General features: G+C 39.9%; 1 protein-coding gene across 1 annotated transcript in view; it reads right to left on the reverse strand.

Moving 5' to 3' along the window:
• Positions 1–12,175: 12,175 nt before the first annotated feature.
• The window catches only part of LOC139666486 (vesicle transport through interaction with t-SNAREs homolog 1A-like), a 38,596-nt gene continuing 34,531 nt past the window's right edge, over positions 12,176–16,240 (reverse strand). The window contains exons 5-6 of the mRNA XM_071545727.1: positions 13,341–13,425; positions 12,176–12,318 (exon numbers count right to left, since the gene is read on the reverse strand). Of these exons, the coding sequence (XP_071401828.1) occupies positions 12,176–12,318; positions 13,341–13,425 (228 nt within the window). The remainder of the gene's footprint in view (positions 12,319–13,340; positions 13,426–16,240) is intronic.

Below are 16,240 nucleotides of genomic sequence, written 5' to 3' on the forward strand. Positions count from 1 at the left end.
AATATGATAAAAAGGGAATGACTTTTTTTAGTTTAAAAATGCGACAGAAATGACCTGCATTTGTCTCCGAGGATCATCTTGACAGTTCTACCAAAAAATTCAACCGCTCCGCAGGAAAGATGCTCAAACCACTCAAATCAATTACATCAAAGATGGAGCTCACATATCGAGACTTGTTAAGTTAACTGTAGTCGTATTGCAAAGGTAGGGTGCCGGAGCCATTGTTGTCATTTGACGATGCTTGCGTCTAAATTGGGAGTGAAGGCCTCCCCAGGAGAGACGGGTGAACCTGTCACAGGAGACTGGGGGAGCAGAAACGTTCAAAAACGCCACAGCCAGACACACACACACAAACACTAAAACAACACAGTCTCTCCATATGCTTAAGATCTTAATCATCATCACCATCATCTGTTCTGTCCTTTTAGTGTGTGTGTGTGTGTATGTCTGTCTGTGTGTGTGCGTGTGTGTGCAGTTCACATGAAAGAAGGACACCTGGAATACAATTATTCAAAAGTGTACACACAAGTATACACACACATACACACACATTTTCCTTTTGCTCCGAATTTGCATGAATTCCATACATCTGGACTTTAAGAGGCAATAACAATTATGCATTAAGCAGGTTGTTATAGCCCAAATGCAACCGGCCACTAGTCTAAACAGCTCATTAAAATAGCACAATACCTCACTTCAAGCACACAGGAAAATTGGCATGCAACTCTATCAGAGCAATATCTTATGGTTTTGAATGTCCATTCCGGATAATATGATGAATTCAGAGTGGCTATGTGGAGAAAGTGAATGTATATTTCTTTTTGGTTCTCTGGCATTGTTCTCCAGCACTGCCTTGTTTTCTCTGCTCAATCCATCCATAAATGTCTCAAATTTGGAATTTGAAGGCTTTGCATTTTTCAGGTAAACCTTATTGTAGAGGTGGCAAGTTTGGCAATAATGTTTGGCAAATGCACTGTCAGCCAAAGATTTGCAATGTTTGTTGCTGTTAAGAGACTGCTGTCTTTGCTCACACTGGAAGAGGTCCGAGAAAATCATTTAAAAAAATAATGAAATAATGATGAAATCTTTTCGTTCCTATTGAGGAATGTGATCAGGATAATACAGAGTTGGAAATGATGAGGGATAAAGCAGAAAAACATGAAACAAATTACTGGAAAATTAGTGTCCAAATAAAACAAAATCACTAAAGCAAAATCCTACGAAAAAATGAAAATAATAATTTAATAATAATAATCACATCCCTGATATCACTTGGCCTTAACCGAACATAAAAAAAAGTCTACATCAATGCATGGTCTCTGTTCTGTGTGTAGTCTTAACTAGGCACATACTCACATCAAACCTGAGATAGGCCAGACCAAGGAAAGTGTCCCTTAGGCCATCTTAGCCAGTCCTTCACAACTGCACTTTAAAAGATGGGCGACAGTACAGTACACTGCAGTGGGCCTTGATTGATGATTGAGTAACCAAAGATCATAGATGTGCTCAGGGAGGACTTGCTGGTGCAGAGCTGTGCATACATCAGCCCTTCAGGACTACCACTATATACATCATGTGGTGAGACTGAGTGATATGAGCATGGGGACTATGTAGATCACTTAAGAGAGACTTTCTACATGGCATTCAACAGGCAAAGTTGACAAAAAAAGATTACAGTACAGGACAAGGCTGACTTTGTTCTTATAAATCAGATTTTAGCTGATACTGAAATAACAGAGGGGCAAAGCGCATAGAGCATGCACATAATACAAGCAGACACACACACACACACACACACACACACACATACACACACACACACAAAATCACACATATTAACTTGTGTTGATATCCTTGACAGGCACAACTACAAAAGCCTAACTCAGTGGTAAATAAATAAGTTCCTGCTGCCTGTGTGCGTTCTCTTTTCAGGGACCCGTCCAAAGGCTTAAACAGTGTGTGCATGTACGTGCATGCATTTGTGTGTATAGAGGCCCCCATTCAGCACCTTCTACAGAGAGAGAACAAGCGGCGCCTCCCTCCTACGGCAGCTCAAGGGCGCGGCCTATCTACCGAACGGTAGAATGCACAAGTGGAATTTTCCCCCGGATTCAGCCGGCCGGCCAGCCTGCCATCCAGTCAGCACGCTGGTTCATTTATATGGGAGTCAAACTGTTTGTACTGTCAAGGTTATGTTATTTAACGGGGGAACAGGGAGAGGATAGAGAGAAGTTCCAAGCAATTTAAAATTCTGACGAGCGCTCCGCCAACTGTGATTTCCATAAGAAGTGAGGGGGAGATCTGGAATGAGACCAATTAACTTCAATCCAGCCGAGGACAATTCTTTAAGACACACACATTTGTGTTCCTTTGAAATACGTGCCATTCAAAAATGTTGTGATAAACAAGGTGGTAATTTCACCTTGATTGACAATAGTGAATCTACATTTAAATGTTGGTCATTTTGGTGCCACAATGGGAAAATCCAGTATGTTTAGTTGTTTGTGGCTAGCTTTGTCCAAAACTGTGATGAACACTCTCGCTTCCCAAAGCTACACGCACACACACACACACACACACACACACACACACACACAACACACACACACACACACACACAAACACACACACACACACATACGCACGCGCAGTCGCACGCAGAGCACTCCTAAGGTTACCCCCCAGGACAAAAGCTTTACTGTCCCACTGACTGGCAGATGGGGCAACCAGCTGACATCTCGGCCCGGCTCTGTTTCATGTTCCCTGGGTGTCTTAAACGGGCGGGCACCCTGTCTGATGGGCACGGGACAGCCAAGGAGGAAGCTCCTTTGACAGGGGAGGGAGGGGAGAGGGGCGGGGGGGGGGGGGGGTATGCTCCTTGGGGCTACCATTGAGGAAAAGAAGAGCAAGGACAGACGGAGATGGCTAATGTGCTTCAGTGTGTTTGTACAGTATAATTGTGTGTCTTGCGGGGTGGGAGGTTAGGGTTTGAGCTACAGAAGATGCCGATAAAGACAGAGCTAATGACTTCATTTAGCCTTATATGGTTTTCTAACTCTGGACCAAATGCACTCCTCAAGGCCAGAGCCAACATTTACTGTTGTAGCGCAGTTACAATGACTATGCGCACTTGTACTTTTTCAACTAACTTTAGATTTAGTAGTTTAAATCTAAAACTACCAGCCTTGCTTATTTAAACACAAAAGGTGCCAAACAACAGTTGTAAGTGCAGACGTGAGGCTACAAGGTCTCTATCTGTGCTCCTGTAAAACATCTGTGTGAATTGGCTAGACCTGACAGACAGTGCATTCAATACATGAGACTAACAACAAAGCACAAGCCACACCATCGAAAGCTAAAAGGAGGCAATGCTGCTGTTGGGTTATTCCTTCACAGACCTTTGGATGCAGTCCTGACCACAAATGGGAGGGTTACTTCCAAAATGTAATCCATTCTACTTTACCAATTACTTGTTTAAAACTATAATCAGTACCATAATGCACTACATTACTCCAACTCAGTGCTGTAATTTCATAACCTGTTATTAGTTTCTGACTATTATGATTTTAAAATCTTTAACACATAAAGGTTAATGGACAATTTTGACCATTTACAGACTGCAATGTGAATAATGTTAATGTCATCATCTACAACAATAGCCACCCATTTTTTCCACAGGTGCAAAATGATTATGGTTATCTGTAATCTTACAAACAAAATGCTGCATCTCCAAGTATTCAAAATAATCTAATAAGTAAGTATTTCTTAATTAAGTAACAGACTTATTCAGACTTTTTTTGTCTAGGAATACAGTTATCATTTCTGGACCATATCACTGTAATCACATTATATATGATCCATTACTCCCCAGCCTGGGTTTCAAACAGTCACAGGAATATGGGAAACACAATGGGATGCTACATACCTGTTGTAAAATTTTGTATCTGTGTAAGCATCGGCATAATACTGAATTGGGCTATGATGGGATAGTAATTGTAAATCCACAAGACAAGAGTTACTCTCTTTAAGGGATAAAATAAACATCAATCAATTTTAGGCAACAAAAGATGGCTTCACAAAATAAATGTGAACTGGTGAATGGAGGCATTATATAAATCTAAAGTTATATTTACTGTTAAAAGTGAAGAAGCATTGACAGAAAAGTGAGAGGGTTAGGGTTAGCATTAAGAATCATCATCTTAGGGCAAGAGCAAGAGTATAGGGCAAAAGAAGAGGCAAGAGTAACTTGAATAGGCATTTATTTATAAACCTCACTTTTTTTTTCTTTTTTGGCAATGACAGCATTTAAACTCAGAAAAATTATGCTATATCTATTTCCATGTATTGAGTATTTCATTTTACTGTCACAGACTGCATAAGCCTAGATATAAATTTTGCAAACTCAAACTTTTATCTAGCTAGCTACAGTGGTTACAATACAGTAGAATGTAGGCAGACTACTTGCATTAAAATGCCATCAGCAGCCAGCTTGGGAGCAAGATAATATTACTTACTTAGCCTTATTACTGCCTTGCTAAATATGAAACACCATTACAATGGCATTGTGAATTAATGTGATTGATTAAGAAATTGTTTCAATGGATCTATTGTTTTAAAATGGGAAAAGTTCATTCTTGTGCCATTAGGTCAGTGTGAGCTGTGATGTCTCTCTGCTCTCAGAAAGTTCATCTTGGCTGAAATCTGAAAGAAATCCTGGAACAGACTTATTTTCTGACTGGACCAGTTCAGCATTAACTGTCATACATGAATCTCAACTCATATTTCAAAGAGTGCATGTGTAAATAAACATAATTTATTTTATTTTTTAGTTAGCTTTTCAGATGGTAGAGTTGTCAATATGAGCCTAAATGATGTCTATCCAGCAAAATCTGCAAAATCCCTGACAAATGTGGGTTTTCATTAAAAATCTAATTGTATGATTGCATATGACCTTTGTCTATTTGAAAAGTGAAAATGCAGACCTTTGCTTCTCAACTTAAACAATTTCATTTTTGTATTGACATGTGCTGACATAATGACAACAGGTAACATCAGGAGACTTTATCTGTCACTGTAAAACTAATACAATGGCTATTTTATATGGGTGCCAGCAATGTAGAAAGGAAATGCAACCAGCAATATTTTTGTACCCTAACACTTTCGTTCCTTAAAACTCTGTTACAGATTTTATCTCAATTACCTATCCATTACCTATAAATCTCCTTTCCATCATAAAGTGCTCCATGTATATCTGCCAGCTTGACAGACCAGCCACTGTGATTGTGTAGCTTACATTTCAATAAGACACACTGCTAGTGATAGTTTAACTCAAAGTTGGTTGTCATTAGAAGTGCTTTGTAGTCCCTTGCCTATACATTTATACTTTAATAAGATGGTTAATTACCTTACTACACTGTAACTGAGAACAAATATAAAGGAGTTTGCTGGTCAAATAAAAGCCAAAGAGGCATTATGTAAACACTGAAAAACATAAATACGACTGTCATGAATACAGCCCCCCCCCATCTCCACATCTTTGCTACTGTACATCCAGCCCCTCCATCCTCACTGTGATAAATGTCTCCTAATTTTTACCCCTTTTAAGGTTTCAACTGACATCAATCCACTGTCAGCCAGTGCGTCAGTCTCATCACAGAATTAATATACCTGATATGTGTCCCCCGGTGACAAGGTGGCACAATTCTCTCTCGCTGCCACTCCTTTACTTTATTTCACTATTTAATTATTTTTTTTTTGGTTCTCCCTTTCCGTTTTTAATATTTCAGCGCCTCAGATGTAGCGGCTCTTTAAAGCGCCCATGGGGGGCCCGAGTCCTCGCTTTTGTCTCCCATTTCCTTCTGAAACAGTTTTTCTTTAACCCTATGCGGCTCTTCACAGTTGTTTTCTCAGCGCTCGCCTCTCTGTCGCTCTTTCTACTGCTTTTCTTCTCTCCCTCTCCCTTGCCCCCCCTCCCACCCAACTTTCTCTGTGTCAATCAGAGGTCAATGCTACACTTTTTCTTCTGCATGCAAGGAGACAGGGGGTATCTTTATAGTTATTGTAACCTAAAAATAGCAAAAAATAAGCCGATTTAAGGTTGGGAATAAGCTGTCTTTTAAGATATAGTGGCATAACACTATCTAGCAACTGGAAGGTGTTTCGTACTTTGAGATAAGGATGGAACATATTTATAAACACATAAGACCATATCAATGAATCATTCAGTATGAGGTTTGATGAGAATATAGACCAATTTACCAATTGCGCAAATATGGTTTAATGCAAGGTTATGACTGTAGTGATACTGTATGTTATCTAAGACCTATCTTCAACATTTGAATGTTTAATTAAATCTGCGTTGAAAAAATTTGTTGCTGAGATTCAAAATCGATCTCTTTTGAGATTTCGCAACACGCTCTTAAGTTCAAAACAGGGAAAACCAACGTTTTTCTTAACATGTTGTCTAATGTTTTACTAAGCAGGAAAGCTCCAATGAGCTCTCTAGTCAGATCATTACTTCCAAGAGTCTCATTATGTCGAGAGCCTTGTTGTAGCTAATAACTGACTAAAGGTCTAATTATTAGATTCCCTTGCATTCTGTTAATGCTAGCGAACTCTGCATGCACTGTGCAGACCCAATGGTGGGAAAGAAGGAGGCTAGTGGAGCTAGCTGGTGGACTCAACTGAAGCTTTACTCTACAGTCAGGAATTCTTGATAATTCTTGATCTATCGAACGATCTATCTCGGGCGTAAGGTTAATTTTATTTTGCACAAACATCTCACTCGCTGCATTCTGATGTGGCTGCCATCGCTGGAGCCCCACTTAACTTGAGCTAACATCGGGATTTGGATTCTAGCGACAAACACCTGCCGATACACAGAGAAACACAGATTGGCCCACGCACACATGGGCAACCAGGCGCACACACATAAACACACACTCAGGTCTGTTGGTTCAGCTCTTCCATTGAGGGTCCGTATGCTAGTTGGCCATTGTGCGAGTAAGGCCTTTTGTCTGTGCAGCCTGAAACTGGTGATTGCACCTTAGCTACCGCAGTTCAAGCGTAAACAGTGTTTTCATGCACTACGATATACACTGTTGCCAGTGGACCCCTAAATCCTTGGAACAGCTGAGTCCTAGGGTGTCAAAGATAATAGCGATTTATTGCAATGCGAGGCTCTCTCATTGCCCCTCCCGCCCCCCTTTCCAATCGTCCCTCCGCCCCTCCTCCTCCCTCAAACAGATTAAAATTAAGCCGTAAACATGTGAGGATGGAATTAGCACATTTAGCGAGTCTCCTCTTCCCACATCCCATTTTCGCTCCAGAGCGGCTGATCCCCGCAGCCGAACGCGGGTGCAATTTTAATGACTCGCACCGTTTTTGAAGTCCACATGAAAAAGCGTCGCTCGCCGTTTGTGGCGGCGCTAGATATGGCTAGGCCGCGGCCGGCCATGATTGGGGGGGACACACGCCGCCGACTCGGACTCCAGGCTCTTCGATAGGATCGGTGTCATTTTCCTCTCCACGATAAGACGCCTTGCTGACAAGGCCCGATTAGGAGAGAAAAATCATTATTGCGACGCCTTTCATCCGCCGGGGGTTTACCGATAAACAGCTCACCCGTGGGTAGATTTTCTGAGAGCAAAATGTTATACGTTGAAGCATATATATATATATATATATATATATATATATATATATATATATATACATACATACACATACATTTATATATATATATATATATATATATTTATATATATATATAGAGAGAGAGAGGAAATATGGTTTCAAGCTAAATTCCGGGCTATATTTTTAATAATTAGCTGCCTTTTTTTTTATAGTAAAAGACAAACACGCTCTTCCCTTAAAAATGTATTTCATAAAAAGGCCTCCTTGCTCCTCAGCTGCAAACTCAAGCTGTGAAAATATTTAAGTCCCAGCTCTCAGCCCTATTAATCAAACAATTATCAAATAACTTCATATTCTTTTTGAACACAATACAACATTCAGATTTTATCAGCCTACAAAAAACTGAACTATTTATTATGCTATACCTCGAGGAAATCCACTTTAGCAAACTGTCCTTATAAAAGAGAAATGAAAAAGAAATCACTGAAATATTCAAACTACACTGTAGAACAGAGTGAATAAACTAAAAAAAGAAGTGAAAGAAAATCCAGCTATATGTTAATAAGAAAAAGATTCACAGTGCATATCTATAATTGTACAAGCCATTTATGTAGTGACTTAAAAACATTTTCTCATATGCTGATTAATAAAACCAAATATGAGATTGTTCTCTGTGTATCTGCAGGCATATCAGGTGTATCTGTCATAAAACTTCAAATAATCTTAATACACTTTCATTTATTGTTAAACAATGTGCATGGAAATTAATAAACAAGATTTAAACTTGACTTTGCTTCGAAAATGTAAATTAAATGAAAGTGATAAGGACTATAATTTCTCCTATTGGGAATTTCCAAAAATGTCTACACCAATAAAAACATTTATTCTTTTTTTTAATTCTGCATTTTATTTTGTAGAGATAGATGTTTTATTAAAATGGTTACATTATTAAATATTAGACATCGTATCTCATTAGATTAACTGAAATTTGGAAAAAATTAATATTGAAAAAAAAAAAAATCCTTTAAGAACTAATAATAGCCTTTGCTTAAAAATATCACTGGGTATTTATAAATATAACCGATTATGTCATTTGTTAAGTGTTTGCTAGGATTTGAAGAGCAAGCGCCACTTTGGTGGCCCGGCACCAAAAGAATGATCAAGCCTGATCTTTAGAGGGAACAGGGAGAAATAAAGCGAGTGGGAGAGAAACAGAGAAAGAGACTAAGATGGAGGGGGAGAGATAGAGAGTCGGGGACAAACGTGCGCTGTGTTACTGGGCCACTCCAGCGCCCATGGACTCTCAGCAAGACTCAAAGCCACACTCCGCTTCAAAAGGGAGCCATGAAGATTTTTTTTATGTTTACAAAAACATATTTATTTATTTCTCTGTCCCTCCATCATTTATCTATTTATTTCTTGCTGTCCCAGCACCCCGTGCTCTGCCGCTGGAATCATGTTCGATGACGCCGACACGCTCACCCTCCCCTCATTTTCCCCCCTCGCTTTTAATACCACTGCAGTTGGAAATCAAACCGCTCTAAAACAAATTGATGTACTCTTTAATATAGTCGTCACATCATCACAGGGTCCTCACGCGTCTGCCTTGGTGACAACTGCAGGGCTGCTTAGCTTAGCCCAGCGATGCCTGCCACTTTGTTGGTCGCTTCAATGATTTATCACAAAAAAGAGAGGGAGATTGTGTGAGTGGGAAAAGAGAGAGAGAAAGGGGGAGAGAGAGAAAGAAAGTCCCCTGGATCTTGATTGAGTCACTGGACCCTTTGATTGACAAGGTCTAATCAGCTTATCTCTCTCCTAATAAAGTTGATGGCCTGCGGTGCTGCTCTCTACCTGGCATGGCGTGAACTTTGGGCTAGGCGGGGGCCCCCGGGGCCCAGGCCTCGACCCTCTCTGCTTATCTAAACGGGACTGAAATCAATCCCTAATGAGCTGTTTTCATTTTGCAGCATTGATTGCAGGCCCCCAAACACCAAGCCCGCCAGCCTGGGAAGTGTGCTCGGCCTCGTTGCTGGCCTCTTTTAAAATGCAGAGCAGCACTGCTTTTTGTCTTATTGTTTGTGTCAGTTGCATCGTTTTGCTTGGATTGCTGAGTTTTAGGTATGTGTGTGTAGGGAGTGAATAAAAATTATTTTTTCAACCAACCTTTTGCATTATCTATTGAATGACTGTCAACTGAATTCATATGAAGAGGGATGTGTTTTCAAAGGGCATTCGCTCCACATCTACCAATCTAAGTTCACTGATTTGTTAAGTCATGTGATTTTAAAATATTATTGCTTCTCACAGATGCTTCTGTACCAACTAAGGTCACTATCATAAGTTAATGAACATTTCCAGTATAAACAAACTTCCAAACTTTAGTCTTGCATTAGCCATGTCTCCTTGACAGAAAACTGGCTCCTAGTAAACAACAAAACTATTGATGCTATGGCTCACCATAGCATCAGCAGCATAACAGTGACCTTACAGGTAAGTGAACAGAGAGTTCACACTTATTATAATGTTCCTGAATTATTTTTCTTTTACAGTACAAACAGCAAAGGTTGCTCTGTGTTGACACCACAAAGCAAGTTTGATTTATGTAATGTTTTGAGCTATGGCAGTGAACAAAAACATGGAGTTAAATTAACATAAATGGCAAATTCAGCATAGTATAGATAGAACATTTCTAGCCAAGCCATATCCTGCGTGAAATGTCAATCAGTATGTAAGACTCAGCTCTCTACCTCTTCAATGAATAATAATCAAAAAGGTAGAAAGCTAATCAGTGCAACTTAGATGTCTTATCTGACATGCTATCTATTTCTAAACAAGCAATCATAAATCATTCAAAATCTTTTCAACTGTGGAGGGAAGTACTGAAATCTGGCATGTCTTTGATTTAACATCAGTCATGCCTCCGCATTTGGGCATTTCAGATGCCCCTGACTCAAATGCCTTTAAATTGGCTAACTGCATGCCCTCCCTCTTTATTTAGGGCCCTCTTTAACTGGGCTAGCCCTCTCGTCTGCTTGTTGCTATGCCTAGGCTTTTAAGTCAGTGCTCTCCACTAATGAAGTTCTATACTTTATTTATGAGACAAACAGAGGACCCTGGTTCTTGAGGGTGCGTGTGGTAAATAGCTCTGCATGTCCACAGAGCCTCCTCCATATCCCTCTAAGGGCTCTCACTGCTTTTGGCAAGCCTTTGTTTTCGCTAAATACACTGGAGACATTGGGGATGGTGGGAAAAAAAACCCCTGATAAAATCTGATAAAATGGTACTGTGTGAAGATTCATCATTTCTCAGAACTAAGAGCCCTCTTTTTTTCCCTTAAATGTGACCTAGTAGCATCCTGGCTTTTTTGTTCCTGGTCATTAAGAGATATATTGTCGATGCCGAAGAGAAAGGGGGCAAAGCTGAGTTTGAACGCCATTTCTTTGTTCAGGATCTCTCTCTTTGAAATAAAATGTCTTTAAGTTCCTCTTCCCCCATTGGTCAATTACAGTTCTTAGGAGGCTACTGTGTCATTGTGGATTGGGAATGCAACTTTGAATTACTGAGAAATAACGACACTAAACTGCTCTTCGCTAAAAGTGCAGCTCTTAGATGTCTGAGGAGAGTTGAGGTTTTGTGGTGAGAAAAGTATTTACAGTGTGACTAGAGAGTGCCTGATTGGAGAAACACTTAATGCTCTAATTATTCTTGTTTAACCTCTATGGATGCCACACCTCTATGTTTGAAAACTCAAAGCTTATACCTGAACAACTGCCAATGCCATTTTCATAATGTGCATGAATAAAGCCGGTGCACTTCTTGGGTTTTTTTTGTTTTATTATTATTTATTTGTTGGTGTGAAAGAGAAAGAACTAAATGGGGCCTTTGTTGGACTATAAAAGTAAACAATTTACTGTTTGCAAAGAAACAAATCCTAGTCCTTAGTGTATTGTGTTTCCATACACTAAGGACTATGGTAGGACTATGATCTAAATAGAGCAGGATTTCCTGACGATGTCTGAAAAGTGTTGTGATGTGCCGTTGTGGGACTATCCACAAGAATAAATATACAGTTTGGAGAATGGGGATGAAAAACACCAAATTAATGACCAAACAGAGTTGGGGATCAGATGGATAGGCATGTCAAACCTCATAAACCTGGTGGATGAATATGGCTGCTTGATGTGTATGCCCTGTGTATTTGGTGTATTTGAGACCTTGGCATATATAGTAGTTAGTTGTCTGGTGGTATGACTGTATATTCCCTGTGTATCTATGGTCTTTGTACAGATGTGGTCCCTGTTTGACCCAGAGCCTTTGCCATTTCAGGTTGTGCATCTGAGCGGAGGGTTGGTATCGACAGCAGGGTAAAGGAAGGGGTCATGGATTAAACACACAGGGCAAAGCTTCCCCACCAAACCACAAACACACCCCACAGCTGGTGTGGACCAAGCCAAGTGTGTGGGACCAGGGCAGGATAAACAGGCATTGTTCTCAGTTAGCCGCACACACAGTGGATGAGGCGGCCACCAGCGACAGAGGGTCAAGGGGCATGTGGCAGGCCATGGCAGGGGAACCGCTGGGCCCGGGAGGTACTGAACACCGTTAAGCCACGGCCCACTTCTTTAACACCGACCGAGCTGTGAGGCAACACATCAAATCGAGCCACTCCACTGAAAGATACGACTGAATGGAATTAAAAATCTGGGCTGTCGCAGAATTTGACACAGTCGAGAAACCCGGATAACATCGTGCCGCAGGATCATCTGAGACATATGAAACAACATTTTTAAGCAGAGAATGCAGATTGTATTTATGAATTTGTGAATGCAACTTACAGAGAACATCAAAAGACGGTGGTCTGCGTGCAACCCTTCCTTGACTTGAATTATTAAATCTGTCGATGTCGCACACGCCAGCCACCCCACCATTATAGTGTAAATTGACAAACTTTTTCAAAACTACAACGGAAGCCACAGAAAGCTGGTTGATACTTCAAGAATGAGCTTTGATACCTCTCTGAGGAATACACTGTGCCTCAATAATGTGGTGACTGTCAGGAAGGAAGACAGGAAGAAATATGCTAACTGGTTAAATCTATTTAAGATCCAAATGAGCTTTTTTCCTATTTTAAGATAAAAACTAACCTTGATAATGAGAAAAAAAACATGAGTTTGTGTGTTTTTATGGATGGTTTATTTAGAAAGTGATATTACTGTTTTTTCTTCCTCCTGCTCTCTGAATTAAGAACTTCTGGAGGAACGCTGACGTTGTTTATTTTCATAGACCCCCTGTCTGTTTGTGTGCTATAAAAAAAAACAAAAAAAAAAACACCACCACACACCCACCCAGACAGACACACAGACATACAGACACACACACACAGAGCCATGCAGATGCATGAATTTTCTTCGGGAGCAGAGCAAGGAGAAGCGGCGCCCGCTCTGTCGCCCGTACACCTCTCTCTCTCCCACCCTGGCTTGCCTTTGATGTGCTCCTGAAAATGTCACCAGTCGTGAAGGCGAGGTTTTTTTTTTTAACGTTTTTTTTTTTTTTAACACCCCCCCTCCACAACACACACACACACACGCCCACCTCGCATATGAGCAAGACAATTTGCTGTCGCTCACTCATCCCCACCACTATCTTGAACCCCCGCCCAACCCCACCCCACCCCTTCCCAACCCAATCCAAAACAGAATACGTACCGGTCTCTACTGCTATCTGGTACCCGGCCTCCAGTCTCCGTGATGACCTTTCCAGCTTCTCTGTGTTGTCCAACAGATGTGCTCTCTGCAACAAATGGAAGAAAAATAAAGCCAGAGAAACAAACAAAAAAAAAAAAAATGATTGAGAGGGCTGGGACCCATTTCAAAGAAACACATCAACACTGTCACCTAAACAGACAGACCACATCCACAGCAACAACATAACACAGCCAGGTTGGCAATAACCATCATGGACGACAATGTGTTATATGCTGATGGAATATCAAGCATATGCATGTTGAGGCTGACAATGTAAAATGTACTGTCGCCTCATCTCGGACATAAAATCGAGAGGCGCTGTAAAGTGTTTTGCTTCCTCATCTTGTTTCACAGCTCCAGCTTTCATTATTTGAAATTTTGCACAGAGGGCAGAGTTGAAGGAGGGAGTAATAAAATTAATAACAGAAAAATAGAAGAAAAAAAAAAGAATAACCTGTCAAGGTGATGGCTTCCAACTTGAGGAGAAATGATTCAAGACAAAGTCAACCCATTTACTCACTCAGTTGTAGTTAGTAATGGAACATATATAACATTGCTTTTTGAAAAAAGTTGGCAGACAGTGTAGCATGTTCATGGCCACAGCAGCTAGTGTGTACAAAAACCCTGACCAACAGGAGTGAATGAACAAAACCTGTGTTTTAAAGCCTGCCTATTGTTAATGGCAACATGGTTGCATTTTCATTGGTAACACTGATCTTTCCAAAGCTGCATTTTCACATCATTTGAAAAAGTTACAATATCCAAAGAGTCGCAAGGTTTCCAAAAGAAAGCCTTTTCAAAATTGCCAGTGCCCAGAGGGCTTAGGAAATAGTTAGGTCAATGACAAAATCTACTTGACCTGTTAAATATCACTGTAGAGGTGTGAAAAGCAATCATTTTGTTGAAGAAAACATAATGTTCATTTTTTCTAAACCTGATTTATCCACATTTGCCATTAATGGACAAGCTTAACACCCCAGTAACTTGAAATCTATAGTAGACCAAAACAGTAATTCATGATACATGACTCTACAGCGAATCTCAAAGTAAAGTCCCCCGTATGTTGGCTTATTCATAGCTATCAACAATTGACAAGGCTGCCCATTGAAAGCATGGTGTTTTGAGAGCTTATCAAGGAACGATGTGTTTCATAAATAATTAAGTAAGCAATTTGATCATTTTTCAAAGATGGAGGTGTTTGTGAGTATCAAGGTGCTAGCTAGGGCTCTTATATCATGAGCACAGATAACATCAATTGATGGTATAGCAGTTCCTAAGATACCGAGAAAACTACCAAGAAAGCCAGTGGTTTATTCTCTACGGCTACAGAATTCATCTCTGACAAGCAAAGCAAGAAAAGGTCTGATATGTTGATTGATGGCCTTGAGTTCCTTCTTGCTTCTCACACATATGAATGTGACATGATGGTTTTCTTTCATTGTGTGCATGTATACAATTACCCGTCCTATGTATTAACAGATAGACTATTACATACATTACATACATGCAGCATCTATGGAAAAGTATACAGAATCATGCTTTCTTTCTTTTCTTGGCTTCACAAACCATTTGATTCAGTAAATTCCATTTCATATCCAAATAAAAAGAAATAATCAGAAAACGAGGCTACAGTTATACAAGAGCCGGGTGCTGGGCTTAAACTCTTGCTGGCAAAAGAATCCTTGTTGACTTACGCCTGGCATTTGTATTTGTCATGGCTGTGTGGTCTTTGTTAACCTGAACTCAATTAAATATTAATGTTCCCAGTGTATAGAGTTTTCAGAAATGAGTGGAAATTGAGTGTTTCTATGCATCTTTGTTACTCCAGTGAGTTATTAGTTGAATGTTTTACTCGACGCTGTTTTCTTAATTCTTATGAACAGACTACACAGAGGACTTGTTAGCTCAACTAGTGCTAGCTAGCTCATCAGAGAATGTTTTACATTGTAGTATTGGTTTTATAGAGAAAGACACTGAAAATCGCTTAAGTTTGTTGTTTTAACATTGGCCTTTTCGTCAAAAAAGATAGGTAGATATCCATAAACTGTAAGGCCCTTCATTGTTAGATTCTGTCGTGGCAATCCCCCAAATTTTGGTTTAAGTTGAATTACGTTTTTCTGTTTAATGAAAGCTCTTATGTATTTCAGTATTTGCCAGGTCCTGAAACAAATATGGGTACCAGTCCCAAAATCAAATAAGCTATGGTTGTATTTAACAGATTCTGATGTACTCTATCCAAGTTGAGTCATATTTGGATGTTGTTTCAATTGATGCCTATGCATTAAGAATTTTATATTGTAGTTTTGTTTTACTTTATGTCACTGTCACAGTCACTTTTGGGATTTTAATAATACAGTATTTTAAATATTGGACAAATTGGCCATTGGTCATTACAGATATTTCAGCATTAGTCATCGACTAGAGTACTTTCACTATTTTACCAGTTACAACTCAAATATTTAGCCACATTTTAATAAATTACTTAGGCTAATTGGAGTTTGTCAGCATGTGCATACTGTCTGTACATCGTTTCCTAATTAGCTAGTTAATGTCCTTATGCTGTGTAGCTAATTGGGTGCAGGCACTGTGCTGTGTATTCTAAATGATGTGCAGTGTTAATCTGCAGTTCATGTATGTTTGTTTAGTGCAAAGTTTCAGCCACCCATCTGACACATCGACATAAAAAACCAAAACACCCACATATTGTCTACTGCTGCCACAAACTTCATCTAAAGGTCCAAACTGAGACCCAGGTTAACTACATTCAAACTGTACTGCCTGAGGAAGAGAGGGTCACATAAACTTGGAAGACTTAAATGTCTACTAGATGTTGTTGGTTTTGATGGCCCTTCTAATATGCT

This window comes from Centroberyx affinis, unplaced genomic scaffold, assembly GCF_046629955.1.
Source record: "Centroberyx affinis isolate AG114_WGS23_722 - 3 ecotype Tasmania unplaced genomic scaffold, CSIRO-AGI_Caff_v1 ptg005038l_1, whole genome shotgun sequence".
Taxonomy (NCBI): Eukaryota; Metazoa; Chordata; class Actinopteri; order Beryciformes; family Berycidae; genus Centroberyx; species Centroberyx affinis.